Consider the following 17963-nt stretch of genomic DNA (forward strand, 5'->3'; position numbering starts at 1 on the left):
ACGACATTTTGTTATAAACAGTGACGTGTGTCAAATTGAGTTCAAATTTTAAATGTTTGATTAAGATTCTTGTCAATGACGGCACACGTGTATAATCGTGATATTCAATTTGAATTGTAAGAATTCATAGTTGCTTGCTGGTACAATTTCTTATTGGTGTATCTTTTTCACAAATTTCATTTACTTATCTTTTCATATCATATATCTTTCCATATTTTGACCAGGCGAAATCTAAGGAAAATGTTAATGACCCGAAAAGGAATTTGTACATTTTGCCTTGAAGGCCCAGTGCATGGGAATCTTATGATTTTTTAGTTTTATTTTCTCAATGTTTATGTTTTCTCGCTCATTAGTGCAACCATATATAAACAAAATCTATTTTTTATTAAAAATTCATTAATCACTTGTTATTTTTAAGTTTGCTTAGGATTTAAAAAAAAAAAAATCTAAAATGAAAAGTTGTTTGGATTAGCTTATTTTAAAATATATTTGTTTAAAAACTGGAGGTAGTACATGAACAAGTTAATTTAAAAGAAAAAGATATTTATCAATAGTGAAAAAACATAAATAGCTCTAATTTTTATAAAAAATTACAAAAATATCCCTTATTTTTTTAACACAATCTATTTATTTATTTTTTACAATCGCATGAATAGATTATAGATGAAAAGGGTTCAAAAAATAAGTCTAGAGTGTTTATAAAAATTATCAATAGATTATTTTTGGCTAAATTACCTTTTTGGTCCTCTAACTAAAAATTGATTTATTTCGGTCCCTTAAGTTTCTCACCGTTACTACATTTAGTCATTTCCGTTAAATTTAATTAAAAAAACATTAGGTTTTATCAAATCATCATCTTCATTCAACTTCTTCATCATCTTCTTCATTCACATTCATAAAAAAACAGCAAAACAAAAATTTGAAAAATAAAATAAAGTTCTTCATACAACTTGAAATCACTACTCTATAACACCTAATTTTTCTGCATCTTATTCCCCTTCTTCAACATCATCTTTATCACATCGTTATCATCCACCCCATCATCATCTTCTTCTTCGTTCAAACCCACAAACACATAAATTTCTCAAGAAACCCCATATCAATTTTGAATTTAATTTGTCTTTCAACAAAGAATCATAATCGAAAAAAGGTTAGCAATTGAGTATTGAATTCGTTTTATGTCATTCAAGCAAAGCAGATTTATCAGATTCAATTTTATCCCTTTTTATTTCCCCCCCTTTCAGAACCCTAATTTTATGTTGGTAGTGCTCGATTTTGTTGTTGTGGTTAATGGGTTGTTGTGATTGTTTGTTGTAGGGTTTTTGTTGTTGTTGTTTGTTCATGTTGCTGAGTTTTGTTCTTGCTGTTGTTGATGGTGTTCTTCCTATTTTCCAGAAATTGATGAACCCTAACGTTTTTTAATTAAATTTAACGTAAAGAACTAAATGTAGTAATGGTGAGATGTTCATATTGATCTATTATGCGCCTTTGCATTTGGCTTTGATTAGACCTCATACAATCACTGTCCTAACTCTACCGTATCTTTTCTTTAATTTCGTATACAAAAACAACAAACACTATTATTCGGCGGATTCTCACTTTTATTTGGATTACGGATACAAGAATCCAAATTCAATACGTAAATTTCGTATTTACAAAGTATTCTTTAACAATATTTTTTTTTCCAGTTATCAAACACCTTGCTTTTCCCAAGTTCAATCTTACTAAGATTAATGAACATTTATCCCTTTCGATCCAACAATAAATTGTTATTCTTAACAAGTAGTTTTCTTGGTTGGTTAATTGGTCATATCTTTTTGATGAAATGTATTGGATTGATATTATTAGTTTGGTCAAAGCAAAAAAATTCGATCAAATCTAAGTTAACTATGCGATTTGATAAGTACATTCTATTACAATTGCGAAATTATGTGGGTCAAATATTTGTTGTTTTTTCATTTGTTACCGTTGCCCACTATTTAGGCAGAACACCGGTTCCATATTTATATACTTATACGGATGAAATCTTATAATACGACGAGAAAGAAAAGGATGAAATCAATGGTGAAAGTTTAAGAGACCGAAATAAATCAATTTTTAGTTAGAAGACCAATCTGATACCAATTAAATAATTAAAGGCCAAAAAGGTAATTTAGCCATTATTTTTTTACAATCGCATCCACACAGCTCAATCTAAAAATAGATTATAGATGAAAAGGGTTCAAAAAATAAGTCTAGAGTCATCACTCATATTTTCCAGAAACAGGATAATGGAGAGTGTATACAGAAGGGAAAAATACGCACTGATTAAATGTGTTGTTAAATATATCTTTGATAATATATAGTAATTGTACCTTTCAAAGAGTAATTGTAGCAACGATTGCACAGGTGTTCTCAGTGGATTTGTATATTGATAGTGAATTAAGCTCTATTTTTATTTTATTTGTTAATCGAAATTGATATTAGAACATGAGATATAACACACTCAAAAGTCTCAAGCCAACAACTCTATGCCAAACCCAAATGAGTTTAATGAAGCTCTTGCTTACTAACAAAAGTGTTTAAGTTAATCCAAGCAGTTTGATGGTTTGATTATTGTTGTTGAAAGGAGAGAGGAAAAATGAAATGTCATACAACCGTTTATAATTTTGAATGTTTTATCTTTTAAATTTAAATATAAGTTAAATTTTGAAATGTCATTTATAGTTTTGTATGTTTTATCTTTTAAATTTAAATAGAAGTTGCAGAACACAGTTGCTTACTAGTTTAATATCTGGCCATAGAGCTTGACAAAAAAAATAAATAAATAAAAAATTGGCCATAGAAGTTTTTTCTTTTGTAGGTGATCTGGCAAAATAACTTGACAAAGGAAATCATGCACACATATATATTGTTTCATTTTATTCTACCATTCTACCAATTTTAATTCCCATCAAAATCAATCAGCAAACTGAGAAGTTATTCTACTATTCTATCACTAGGGGCATCTTGAATAGTAACATTCACCTAGAGAACATTTTTTTTTTTTTGAGGGATCACCTAGAGAACATATGAATCATGAATGAGTACCCACTACCCAGGGCCATGATCGAGTTTTAAGAAAACCGTATCAAATCGGATTTTAAATATGCTTATTGCATATTTTAAGATAGGTTAATTTGCAGGTACCTTGAAGTGCGGTTAGATACAGGTACTCAATAAATAAATTTTATTTATTATTTAAATTTATTTTAAAATACATTAATTTGAAAATATGATATGACATTGAATAATTGGATGAATGATAAACCTGAACAATGGTGGTGGGTTGACAGTTCAAAACAATTATGTGTATTCTATACTATATATAAAAGAAATACATGATTTTAGATCGTCTTTTTTAACTTCCAATTATACTTTTAAACAAATTGACTATAAAGATGCTATTTTGTTGGTGTCATTCACAAACATAAAAAATTGTAAAAGATAAGTATAATATGTTACAAAATAAAAGTGCAAAATATCTATTATACATACCCATAATTTTAATCAAAATCAAAATAATTTTAATCAAAATTTCATAAAAACTAATACTCATAATTTATACGCATTAACTTGAACACTGTTATTTATAACTAGCAGATAGACGGGCACTCACGTGCCCGTCTCTCTGCTCTTTTATCGCGCCAATGTTTGTAAATTATTCACGGTATTTTTTATGAAATTTTGATTTTGATTAAAAGTACATAGATTAGATGTTTGTGGATTTCAAATTATAACAAACCCAACAAACCTTCTTTATCCTTTTTAATGACACCAATAATATAACAAATATAATATACATTCTTATATTTTTTAATGACACCAACGATATAACAATATTTTTAAAAAATTGTTCAAAAGTATAATTAAAATAATGAAAAAGTCGATCCAAAATCCCCTATTTCCTTTATAGATATAGATATAATTAAAAATATATATCACTATATGATAAGATGTGTGAACGTAATTGGCTGTATATTTTTATCCTGTTACTGTTAATGCACTATGGATATTGCACTTTTTCAAAGAAAATATTTAGATTACAGGAGAGAAGGCACAACTGAATCTTTTTTTTTTTTTCTCCAGTGAAAATATAGCAACTCACAAAGTCAACAATAGTGTTTTATTTTTTTTTGTTACAAAGTTAAATGAGACAGAAAAGAAAGCAAACCCAAAAAAAAAAAAAACTATATACAGAGCCAAAATTCTACGGAGTTTGTAAAGATGAGGTTCGATTAGTCTGTCGGAGGAGAGAGGTGAACCACGAGCTTCAAGGTAGAAGAGGTACTGAGCTTTGTTAGGAAATTTGCACAACTATTTTTTTATTTTTATTTTTTATCAAGGGTGTGAGCAATGGAAGATACAGATCAAGGTTGAGAAAATCCTTGATGTCTTGAATCAAAGTAGCATGTTTATGTAATTTGAGAGTATGCTTCTTGATGATATGAATACAATGAAGGGAATGCATGTAGCAAATAACAATTAGAAAGTTCAACTTCTTATTCAATAACGACTCTCGGCAAATCACATGAAGTTCAACACGAAGGATGTCAGATGCACCTGAAATGTAACCTGAGATATAAAACCTAGAAGGGTGACAAAGTCAACATTAATAACGATGCAACTATGATTAAAAGAATTCCATTGAACCCATCTATCCACAAGACTTGTAGTCGATGAACCAGAGAAGAAAGAGTTTGAGAGTTGAAGAGAAGTTGTGAGCTTCCATGACGAGAAGGTAGATGGGTGTTTATGATAACGAGAGTTGATTGTTTTTTAATAAGTTTAATTTGTAACGTTAAGAGTTCAAACCTCGATAGTTATAATGGTTAATTTAGTTAATTCCACTATCATTAAACTTTTTAATTTTTGAATGTATTTATCTCACTATAAGTAAAATCTTTTACTATTTCTTTTGAAAAATAAAGGGTCTCCGACTTTATCATATACTGGAGTAAAGTGTGGGAATGAATCCCAACAAATGTAAATCTCATAATGTTTCTTATATCTCAACTACACATTTAGATTCGTCTTTTCTTTAATATCCATCAAATGTAGAAATAGATTTCATAATGTTTATTGACGTAAATGTAACAATTGCGAAAAATTGAGAGAATCATAGTTGAAAGAATCCATTTCGGTGAAGTGTCTGCTTGTTTACATTTCTAAATACCTTTAACTTTTTTATTAAGCTCAATTATTGTGGTTTTGTCTCGTGTACAGCTAAGCTTATAATAAATTTCTCAGCAACATGGTTTATTGAGAAAAAAAAAAGATATATTTCTAAAAGAAATAATCAAATCAAATAGATGGTAACCTCGTAAGGGACCTTTTGTACTTGTGGGCTGCAATGCAACAACCAATCAGCAAAGGAAAGTAAAAGGATCCCACCATGAACATGAACATGAAGTCAGTCTCATTCTCCAAATGGAGTTTGGTCTAGTCACGCTTTGTTTACATTACATTTGACAGTGAGAGATGTATTGTCGATTTTGATTGAAAGTAAAGAAAGAATTATATCCATCCATCCATCTACCAATCTAATCTTCTTCTTGTCTTGCATTTCAAATGTTCCAATTCACATGAATTAGCACAATTGGTGCACATGCAATTATGTGCATATGCCACCTTTTTTCTTTTCTCCTAAAGAGTGAGTTTTCATTATCTAAAGTCTAAACCAACGATTGGATACGCCAGCTTATCCACCTGACACATCATACATATATCGTCATATATCAATAATATGCTGCTACGATTCTGCTTTTTTATAGGAGTAATATTAACAACAATAATAATAGTAATTATATACAAAAGCATAATAAAAATTATTATCTTATAAAAAAGATACTAAATTTTAGTGTTATCACTTTGTTATTATTATTTTTTTAAAAAGGAAACTGAAATTTAGTTACCACTTTAAGTTCGGACAAGGAACATCATCAACATTAGACCGATAATCAACGATATAATCACGGAAGATATAAGAAAAGGATAAATGACGGCATAAGAACATCCAATAGAGTGGTATGTTGTGGTTTATGTGAATGCGAGTAATAATAATTAGGATCGTTCCTAAGATTTTAGGAGCACCGTGTAAATTTAGAAAATAATATCCTTAATAATTTAAATAATATCCATAAAAAAGTTATTGGCAGAATTGTAAATAATTTATTTATGATTAAGATTTTTAAAAATTTATTATTGATGATTGTCAACGTAAATTCGTTAGTTTATCTTCTGAAATATTAAATTGCAGATAAAAATATAACAATTTAAATTTATAAAAGCTCCTATGATATAAAAATAACAGAAATGGCTAATATTATTTAGAGTTAAGCATGCATTACGAAAATAATTATTAGGATCAAATAAGTTTTAAGGTATTTTCAACATAATTTTAAAGTGATTTTCAATCTAAAAAATAAAATCTCTTGTGTGTTATATTACTCAATTTTTTTGTTTAGGAAACGGTTTTCTTGATTCATGATATAAAAACAACTAATCTCGGGCTTAGGCCCCTTTGTTTCCCAAAATAAAAACAACTAATCTTAAATGATTTTTTAGCAATCTCAATATTTGATTGTGTGGATTGAGAGAGATTATATTTATTAATTTTCATTTGAAGTATTTCTTTTACTATAAATTTGACGACCACCGTTATATTCTAAACTATTTCAACATTAGCAAACATATCCATTCTCCATTATATTCTAAACTATTTTAACATTGTCCTCGTGAGCTTAACTCAATTGGTTTGAACAATGCATAATATATGTAAGTTCAGAGTTTAAACTCTGGCCACCATCAAAAAAACTATTTTAACACTAATAATAACATTTGCATATTTAGATTCTCTATATTTTTATAATAACAGTTGCATTCTAAATTATTTTAGCACTAATAATAACATTTGCAGATTTAGATTCTCTATATTTTTCAAGTCCTTAAATTTTTTTTTGAAGGAAGTCCTTAAATGCGTGTGTGTATATATATATATATATTTTTTTTTTTTGGCACCCTTCAAAATATGAGGTTATGTACGGTATTACAACCTGAGGATGATACTTATGCCGCCACTGCTAGTAATAAGCAAAAGATAAGAGAAGGGAAAATGAAAATGATGGTTATAGACATATTGAGTGGCCTCCAAAATAAGCACGTTTTGGAAAGAATCATGAACAAGTAAGCTGGGACAGTTGGCAAAGTTTGCTACATGAGTTAAATGAAGTCATTTATTTCTTTGTGATAAATATTGTTTTTGACCGTGTTCTTTATTTTCATACAAAGACTTTGAAGATTTGAAAAAATGCACAGTAAACTGAATGCAATAGCTATGTGATTCAATGATATGGGGGATGTTTCTTTACTTTACTTGGTTCATTCATAGAATACAAAAAATAATGAACTTAGGAGACAACAACTTTAAAAAGCAGTCTCTTTCTGTGGTTCAACATTGAAACCGCAGTAGTCACGCCATTTGGCCCCATTATATGAGAAATAAATAATCTCTTGGGCTTATTTTATTTTATTTAAAATAAATAAAAATAGATTAGTATAAGTAAATCCTATATAAAAGTCGGGGAGAACCATCAAACTCATTGATGATTTACAATAAATTTTATTTATAATATATCATTTGTCGAATTTTGAAATTTAAACTAAAATCACAATAACCGTGTCAATAATTGTTATGCAAATTCATTAAAAGTTAAAACTTATTCATGTATGTATATGTTGCTTTCATATCGGATCAATGCTGTATATTCGGTCACTATCACACTATCATGCGTATGGATTGAAAGCCTATGACCCAGTTTTTCTAAGACCTCAACTACTAGATGCATCTACAAGTGACACAAATCACAAGCTTTGCTTAATTGAGATGTAAACTTGGTGGCACCCTAGCCGTTAATTAAGCAAAGGATAAGAATTTTTGGGTGAGATTACTGTTGTAAAGTCACAGAATGAGACTGCCTTGATTTGGCTAGTCAAACTGAACCTTTCACAATTGTATATCAGTAATTAATATGTTACTGTTTTATTCAAATATCTCTTGTATGATTGATCTTTGAATGCTCCCTATTTCAATCAATGTGATATGCTTATTTTTCAAAGGGTATGTATGTGGTTCGAATTTCACCATTATGGTGAATAAATAAAGTGTCTACGGTTTGAAACTCAACTCTGTATATAATATTAATGACTCTATCAACGAAACTAAGTTCACAGAGACTTCAAGTTAATATACATTTTAAAATTTATAATGTATACTAATTTGATTTTTTACTTTCGTTTTCCTTGAAATGAACGTTTGTTTAATACTTCTGTTTGTGACATATTCATTTATGATGTGACAATGCTAAGAGATACAAAACTTCATTAAATAACAAGAAATGAAAAGAGAAAGAAAATGGATGGATCTTGCATGCCTATGTGAGCTTTCTTAATATTAAAATGTCATGCGTGTTTTTTTTAATAAAACTTGTTAACAAAGGCTAAAAGTGCAAACATAATCGGTGTCGGATCAAGGACATGGACGTGTATACATTTTTTTAACGTAACTAATAGTCATTAACATGATATGAGTACGAATAATACACCTTTTTCTCCATACCATCAATATACACCTTCATATGGTAGGGACAATTTAGTATTTTTCACATCACCACTCACTACTCGTTCTCTTTCACTTGAATGCCACGTGTCACAGTTTTTTGTGGAGGTTAAAAGTGTGTATGCCACATGAGGTGGCTATGTACCATTGCTCTATGAGTACCAAGTTTCATGTAGTAATTTTCTCTCTTTAATTTGTCATTTATTTAAACTATTAAATTTATAATTTATCATTTTTTACTCTATTACATAACTAAATTTTTTAAATAAGTGCATAATATTGTTGTATTTCATCTTTTTTACATTGTAAATTTTAAATTTATCACTTCGGATTTGGGATAAAAATAATAGGCAGTTAGTGATCATAGTTGTAGTCTTTTGAGATAGAAGAAAAAGAGAAGGAAACAAAAATGAAAAACATAAAAAAGAGAATGAGTAAAAAAAATGATCAATTTTGTAATATATAGTATTTGTGCGAGTTTTTAACATAAATTTCAAAACTTTAGGCTTGAAAAAGGCCTAAAAATTAATTTAGTTTTGATTATATTACATCACAAATTAATCATACAAGTTTGCCTAATTTGGTTGATAAAGTTGAGGGCCTCAAATGTTGATCGACCAAAGTTCAAACATCAGACTTAACAATTTATTTTATTTTATTTTTATAAACCTTGCCTTAATTTTTTAGTTTTAGCCTAGAACCTTAATTTGGACCGATCCTATTAGTTATGCTCAACCTAAATTCAAACGAGTTTATCCAAAATTTGTTGGACCACTTGCTTAGGTGATTGCGATAGAACCACTCGTGTTATGTTGCGAATATCTAGTCTTGGGCATGAGGAGGTGGAGAGTCTTATATTGAATGCGATATGACATGAACAAATGTTGGTATGGTCAGTCATCTCATACAAGCTGATTCTACAAGATTGAGTTTTCCCAACCCAATTTAACTAGAGGTCATGAGTTTGAATCCAACATTAGATTGACCTAAAGGTGTAAGCTTGAGATCTTAGAGTGTGTTCATCCTCAAAGTCTCGGATTCAATTCTCCCTCTTAAAAAAAACATTGAGAATGCAACATGGTTAAATCTCTTGAAGGTGAACTTTATCATCCATCAAGGTCTTATCCAGATCGAGGGATTGGCCTTTGCATTTTCTTGCAAAGAATACTTTTCACAAAAAAAAAAAAAAAAAATCATATATTTTATATATCTATTTTTTTCATCCAAAATCTTATTGAAATTAAAGGAGGAAAGATATTTGCTTCTAATACACCCCACATGGTTCGGATGATTTTTCATTCTTCTGTAATGCGGTTTGTGAACTTGCAGGGTGTTTTGTTAAAAAAAGGAATCTATGAATCTATTAAAAGAAGTTGTGATTGAAAAGTTCTAATTCCTTGTGACATTGAGCACATGAGAATAAAATATAGCCAAGAATATTTGTTAGTCAGTTTCTTCATTGTCAAGCTTTTAGAAATATGCCATCACTGCAAAATAGTACCAAGGATGAGAGTTGGAATTGGAATGCAATCTTAAATGACACAAGATTCCCTCCTTATGATTCCAACAGGAAACAAGAAGGCTGCTAGATTGGAAATGAAGAGATACCAACTACAACTAACAAATTGCTTAAGTCTGTGAGTGAGAATTGCGATTCATATTTCATAATAACGTGAGTTCAAATTCATCTATCGATATTAAGACTTCATTTGTAGCTAATTTATAAGTAATTTTGTAAAAGTTGTTTGAACCTTACAATTGATCTTAAATCTCTTCAGAAACTTTTTTGTTAAGATAAAATATCAAGTACAATTGCGGTATATACAACCATAAACGCATTGTTATCATAGAAGACATTTTTTTTATTATATATGTGATATTAACACTTCAGATTTAAATCATATCTAATGTTCGACGAATCATAAGTAATTACAAAAAATATTTTATTTTCTCAAATTGTTACTGATGTCGACGTTTCAATGCCATATCCATTTTCTACACGTGTGCAGTGTGCAAGCTATATAACCATTTTCTACTATTCCTCTAACTTTTCAAGAAGCAAAATGATGAGCTTGTACACATTGTGACATAGGGAATATATCAGTTTTATGAGTTAACCACTAATTATTGCAAGTGGCTGTACTTGGAAATATGAATACTAGTGTTCTTCATTATCTTATATGAATGCATTGCATATTAATTAAGTGTCGCTTCACCATAAAGATGTGACTCCACCTTGTTGATTGTCACTTCTAACATCATTTCTTTGAAAATATATAAACTACAACCTCTATAATATTAATTTATCTTTTAAATAAAAAAAAGAGAATGAAAAGCAAAAAGATAAATATATATTTATATATATATCATGTCAAAAATGCACCCTTAACAACCAAGATACATTCTTTTGCTCAGATTATTACAGCTTTTCCAAATTTAATATACATGAACAGAGGAACATTAGTATCCTCTCCTTCATTTCTATATAAATATGATCCTTTAGAACTAGTCAATACTCATAAGTCATAATCAATAACCTTAATACCCTTACACTTAATTACTAATCTCTAATAATGAGACTATTTAGTCACTAAAAATCAGTATACTAATAGAATCTTTATAACTATTATTATTATTATTATTATTATTATTAGTAGTAGTAATATTTTCAGGTACACTGTCACATAGAATCCATGTTCCACAAAGTATTAGCCATGTTGTCTAACATCCAACCACTTTCTGTAGTTTGTAAATCAAACTGTGAAAAGTCATAAGTTTCCATTGAAGACATTGGATCAAGGTTTAGACCTTCCAAGCCATAGTTATTGGTATCATCAATGCAGAAATTGTCTTGGATTGGGCCATTATAGAAATTGTTCTCAAACACATTTGGAGCACTTTTTGAGTTTTCAAGTGGCTGTGAAAATTGGAAGAAATCCAAAGAAGGATTGTTGAAGCTGGTTGACATAGTACTTAAATGATTTCCATTTGAAGCATCTATGAATCCTCTCTGTGGATAGGATGATGGAGACATAGAAGGAATATTGAAGCTATTACTAGTTGAAGCTTCAATAGAATTTCCAAAATTATTCATATTTGTCATAGAAGAAGAGTTATCAAAGCTTGGAGAAGTGTTCTGTTCCATTTTTTGAAGCAATCTTGGCATCCAAAAACACTTAACAGCATCAATGAATCTCTTGCTACCAGATTCAATGTTAAGTTGGCGTGCTTGTTTTTGCACCCTTGTTCTCCAATAGTTCTTTATCTCATTATCTGTTCTTCCTGGTAAATGCTGAGCAATTTTTGACCACCTATTTTCAAATAAACCATAAAAATGTTCAATTCATTGAGGTTGCATAAGTCTAATTATGTTTTTGTAAACTATAGGATCTTTGTGCGCAAATATAAAGACGAATTTCATTAATTAAATAATATCTATTTAGAGAGAAAAATCAAAATATATTTGTTTTTTGTCTCTTCAACTAATGTATTGTATTGAACGTGTGAATGTGTGGATTGATGACCAAATACATTTTTGGGTCACCATGTTGGTTAATTATGAATAATAATAAATATATTATGGAGATATTATTACCTGTTACCCCACTTGGAATGAAGTTCAAGGATCAACAATTGTTCTTGTGGTGTAAGGTTCCCTCTCTTAATGTCAGGTTTCAAGTAATTCAACCATCTGAGTCTGCAGCTTTTTCCAGTCCTCTTTAATCCTGAAATGTTGGAATTAACTAATTAACTAATAAAACAAAAAAGTTAAACAGTATATGATTGAACATATTATTCCTCAAACCTTAAAGAGTACAAAAAGAATCTATACCTGCACTTTTGGCTAACATATTCCAACGACCTTCACCATGACGAGCAATATAGTGTATTAGTAAGCTATCTTCTTCAAGAGTCCAAGGTCCTCTTCTCAGCTCATTTTCTTCTTTAGAATTACCAAACTCTTTCTTTGTAGTTGTGGACATAGCTAATGTTCTAGTGGTGTTCATCATACAAAGATGTACAAGCTGTGTTCAAGATAAAAAAAAAATTGAAGGTGTGGAATTTAAACACTAGGTAGTTGCAATTTAGAAATATGTTTTAGGAGTGTGAGTAACATGGTACATGTTCATGCTTTTATATATGCTCCTCATGGAATTTCACTATACGGGTTTGGTAGACTAGGTACTAGGCAGTAGGGACTAACAGTCTATACGTTAGGACCAAGAATAAACAAAATATATATATATATATATATGATTTAAATAATATTTGATGAAAATCGACTTGAATACCTTACGTAAGGGTTTCATGTTTGATTATCGTTGACGAAAAAATATGGCTTGACGATAAACAAAATATCGATAAATACATCGTTCTGATAACATAGTATCTTGTTCTATGTAATCAATTATGTTTCTCTAATTTCTATATATTATTTGATGTCTTAAAAAATTTCTATATTGTAGAACACTAATTATTTCCATCAAGAAAAAGAACACTTTTTATTTTACATCAAGAATACTATAATTATAAATACATTATGTTTTTTTTTTTTACCAAATTATAACATATACTCTTATACTTTGGCTTCTTAAAAAAAAATACATTCTTATATGCTTATATGCACAAATATAATATTCTTATATTTTTTCATAATTTTAACGAATCGATATATCATTTTCTTAACTTTTGAAGAAACAAGAATCTTTCTATCATATTTGAACGTGATGACTTTAATTTAAGCTCTGCTTCTTGTATGGACTTGCCACGTGCCTAAACACCTAATGGTTCTATTCTAGTTCTAGAAAAAGGGTTATCTACATTGGGAAATTTAACCCATCACCTCACTCACCTTACCAACACGTTATTTTATTCCTGTTGAGGGTAAATACTAAGCTAGGATGATAGTGTTCATAAGTCAAAACTAGTTGCATTTTGAGGTTTAAATTTTCTGGTAAATTCGCCTGAAATTAAGTGTTATTTAGTTTTTCGCTTGACATAAGTACTTGATTGTTACGTAATTAAGAAGATATTATTGAGTGAATGATATAATAAGTAGCTACCTGAAAGGTCCTGAACAGAAGAAGACGGTGTTAAGAGTTGAAACAAATTGATATGGACCCCGGTTTATACTGTTTATAAGTATTAGTATTACTGTAAGTATATAAGAAACGTGTTTGACTGAAGAAAACTAATTAAATGAAAACTACACAACAAAGTAGAAATACAATGTAAGGGAGCTAGCAGGTTGTATTTTAGAAATAAAATAAAATATAATGTTGGTAAGTAAAGTAGGGACACTTTTCGTTGTCTCACTCTCACCAGCTGCATGCTTTGTTTTTCTCCATCAAGGTCATAACTCGATCGAGCAAGTACAGATATATTCCAGGTGAAACAGAGCCAACATATATATATATATATATCATACGTAGAGTTCCACCTCCTCTTTTGTACTCCTTAACTGCAATTTTGTATGGAAAAAATAACATTAATATTTTAATTATATTGTAAAACGACTTATAAATGAAAGAATTGAAATAAAAAGTAAGGGCTTAATAACATTATTCAATAAGAAAAATAACATTAATGTTTCAATAATACTGTAAAACGATTTATAATTTAAGATAAATAAAATTTTTCTTTGGTTCCTTGACTCGAGCACTTATAAAGATTTCAAAATTCTTTAAAAAAATTAAATAAAAATATTCTAATGTATTAAATAACTAAATTTTTATAAAACTTTTAAAATCTTTAAACGGTGTTTTGAAGATACTCTTTGGCATTTTTCCTCTTTTACAATAAAACACTAATTCATTTTATTTAAAGTCAAATGATCAATACAATTTAAAATGACAAAATGAAGATGATATATAACTATCATTAGATATGACCGCCTTAACATGAGTTAAATCATATTAATATTTCATGAAAACCAAAAATATGGGGGAGAGAGATTTCTTCATTAAGGCTTTGTTTGCGAGTTTGGAAGGAAACAAAAGGAAAGGTTTGGAAAAAAAGTGAGGAAGAAGTAAGTGGAAGAAATAGAGGATATTGAAAGGAGGGACTTTGGTGGGCTTATTTTTCTTCAAAATATAAAGGGATTTACTTTTCCCACCCTGCTGCCTTCTCGCGCGCCCTTCAAAATTTCCAAAAATACCGCTGGTCCGAATTATATAATTCGGATCAGATTGTTAGTGATATCCGGAAAAAGAAATTCGGACCAGATGTTATGTGCTTTTTTGTGTCTTTCTTTAATGTCAAGGGCCTCTGTTGACCGTTATATGAATCTCACACAAACTACAATGCAATTGCAGGGTTCATATGAACGGACAACAATGACCATGACACCACCGACACCCCTAAAAAACTAAAAACATTTGAAGAAAATGGAAGAAAAGAGGTGAAGTGAAGAATGAAGGTATTTGTTGAAGATGAAAGCCTATTTATAGCCTAAAACAAGTCCTAGGTCATTAGTACAGTCAATGAAAACATGTTAGTGGTTGTAACCGTCCAAACCTACATTGATGGCTCTCTTTCAAAAGAATCAAATGCCGAAGTTTTCCGAATTATACATTCCGGAACATCCTTAACCCTACAAGAAGTGCCAACTTTTCCCTCGTTCACCATTATTGTATTAATCCGAAAAATATATTCCGAAAAACAAAGGTACATTCTGGATTTTATTTTGCGGAATGCATCAGTTCATGGCCGGTGGTTTGCACCACATGTTTTTGTCGGTGGTCAAGTCAAAATGTGTTTTACCACGTTTTTTTACTACATTTATGAACTCCCAACCGTTTTTGACTCACCCCCTCCCTATAAATAACCTTCCAAACCCCACCATTTCTCACACCATCCTCTCCCACCCTCTCCTTCTCTTCTTCCTTCTACAACCATGGTTTTTCAACGTTGCCCTTTCATAGATAAGGGTCTCATTGAAAACTTTCAGGGATTGTATGAACGGTCACTAAGGATGGAACCGCGCTGCAATGAAGTGCGGTTCATTTGGGGGTCATGTGGGTCAGTGTGGTTCTTAACTTGGTCTATCTGGGTGTAAGTTTGAGCACCCCTACCTCCCTCAGGGGCATTGTTCTCTTCTTCCCGCCCCCCCTCTTCCCTCCTCCTATGGTTTCCCTCCAATAGGGAAACTACCGCTATATCCTATCACATAGCAGTGGTTAGGCTCTTAGAAGATTAGAATTATGATCTTAGGAGATTAGAAATAGATTTAGGATCTTATGTAATAAGCTTAAAGTGCTTGAAAATTATTGTAATGTATTGTTCATATATTAATACAATGAGTTGTTTTTATGTTTGCGTCTTTTTATTTCAGTTTTTTATTTTATTTTACGAATTTTAAAGCTTAAAATTGTAAAAGTTATGGAAAAAAAACCATTCCGGATTTTAAAATCCGGATACATCTGCAAAATTCTAACAATGCAATCCGGAAAACGAAATCCGGACCAGGTAAAAATGGAAGAAAAAAAAAATAGGGCGCGCGAGGAAAGACATAGGGTGGGAAAAGTAAAACTCAAATATAAAACCCTTCTTATTTGAGGGAACTAAAAAATTGGAATGTGATACAATTTTAGCAAGTGTACTAAAAATGTATCGAAGTAATAAAATAAGTTCGCATTCATGAGGATTGTGTTAATCTCAATTTAGCAATAAAGTAAATATTTAGGATGTATAAATTATTTTGTTTGAATTTGATTTGATTGCATAAAATTAAATAACATAAAATAAAGATTCGGTTTGAAAATATTTAGGATGGTATATTGCACCTATTCTTATGAATGATTTTCTAGTTCCACGACAGTTAACAAAATAGTCCTAATCAATCACTTGACTTAGGACCCTCTTCTCAAACTACAGCCCCTAATTCCTTAGGTGGTCTAATAATCTTTGAAGGTTTAAGCACGTTAACCTAATATCAATAACAAACGATTATCCATTCCTAGACTAACCCTGTTTATTAGAACAATTCAATTCTGTCTAAGTAGAAAGCTATGGTTAGTAGTCATTCATTCTCACTAAATCATGTTTATATTTGATCAGGATATAAAAAGCATTAAGAACAATTGAATTGAATAAAAACTAGATTGTCATTCACAATAAATAGAGTTTCACAGCAACATGTTTCAATTAGGGTTACAAAGAATCATCTCAGACCTAACCTCTAATGTATTTAGCTACTCATAATGGTGTTTACAAATAACATAATCATTAGAGGAATCAATACATACATGAACAGGTAAAAGGATGAAGAAATCGCCCTCCTAGCCGTCTTTAGGTCTCAAAATCGTATTTTGCTCTCTCCAATTCGTAACCCTTGTTTTCAGAATAGTCTTCAACTTAAATAGGCAACAACTGATCCTAAAATTGTGGCACGATTTAAGTAAATCGTGACACGTTTCTTCTTGTGTAACAAACCACCCAAAGCTTTCCCTCCCCTCCCCCCAAACTCCCAAACAATGCCTAAGGGATGAAACAAAATTTCTACGCACTAGAAGTAAGATTTGGGACCTGTCGGGTCAGACTTGGATGGTGTAAATGAGGTGAAATGTGTAAGGAGGTTGGGTCTGAGTCAGGTTAAAACGAGCTAAAAAGAGGTGATTATTTCAAAAGTACTAAAATTAAATGAATAAATTTCATAAGAATTAATTAACTTTTATTTTCAAGTAATTTTGTGGCTATTATTTTACCTTAAATTAGTTGAGAATCTGATGTTCGAACTTGTAAATTTGTGTATGTTTAGTTCCACTTGTAGAGGGACCAAAATTGATTCCAAACAAATTCTATGGTATGCCCAATGATTCGAGTGTACCAGCACACAAAATCCTTTAATTAATTGTTAAATAAGTTGATTTTTTTTAGAAAAAATTATTTTCTATTATTTATAATTATAATAACTGAATTTTATTTACAAAAAGTACCGATAAAATAAAGTGTAATTTGTTTTTGAAAATTTTATTACTTCATAATAGAGAATATTGATTAATTTTTACGATAGAATGAAAACAATTTAGTATATTTCTTATAAACAATGAAATGATGTTTTTTCTTATGAAATGATATTATCTAAAATATAAAGAACATTGATGTTGACACATCTTGTAGGCTGAGAAACACGAGTAAAATATCAAAATACCCCCTCGGTAGCCTCGGTGGTTAACTGCATCCGGTTTCATATTTCCTCGGCAGTTAACTACCGAGGCGCCCTGATGCTATATCAGAGGCAGAAGCTGCTTCAGCTTCTGGTCATGTAATATGTTAAAAACACAAACATAATGTCATCATAAATAACACAAATTAATTGGCGCATAAT

At 30.1% G+C, this 17963-nt stretch overlaps 1 protein-coding gene and 1 pseudogene across 1 annotated transcript; one reads left to right on the forward strand and one right to left on the reverse strand.

Annotated features, from left to right (window-relative positions):
• The first annotated feature begins 1461 nt into the window (after positions 1–1461).
• On the forward strand, positions 1462–2040 carry LOC11423861 (protein TIC 214-like; annotated as a pseudogene).
• A 9242-nt stretch (positions 2041–11282) lies between these two features.
• LOC11444999 (MYB-like transcription factor EOBI) lies at positions 11283–12752 on the reverse strand. The gene is made up of 3 exons (XM_003592593.3): positions 12468–12752; positions 12231–12360; positions 11283–11946 (listed from the first exon to the last, which is right to left on the reverse strand). The coding sequence occupies exons 1-3, from the start codon at positions 12643–12645 to the stop codon at positions 11316–11318; spliced, it is 939 nt and encodes a 312-aa protein (XP_003592641.2). The 5' UTR covers positions 12646–12752; the 3' UTR covers positions 11283–11315.
• Between the last annotated feature and the right edge of the window lie 5211 nt (positions 12753–17963).

Source organism: Medicago truncatula, chromosome 1 (assembly GCF_003473485.1).
Source record: "Medicago truncatula cultivar Jemalong A17 chromosome 1, MtrunA17r5.0-ANR, whole genome shotgun sequence".
NCBI lineage: Eukaryota > Viridiplantae > Streptophyta > Magnoliopsida > Fabales > Fabaceae > Medicago > Medicago truncatula.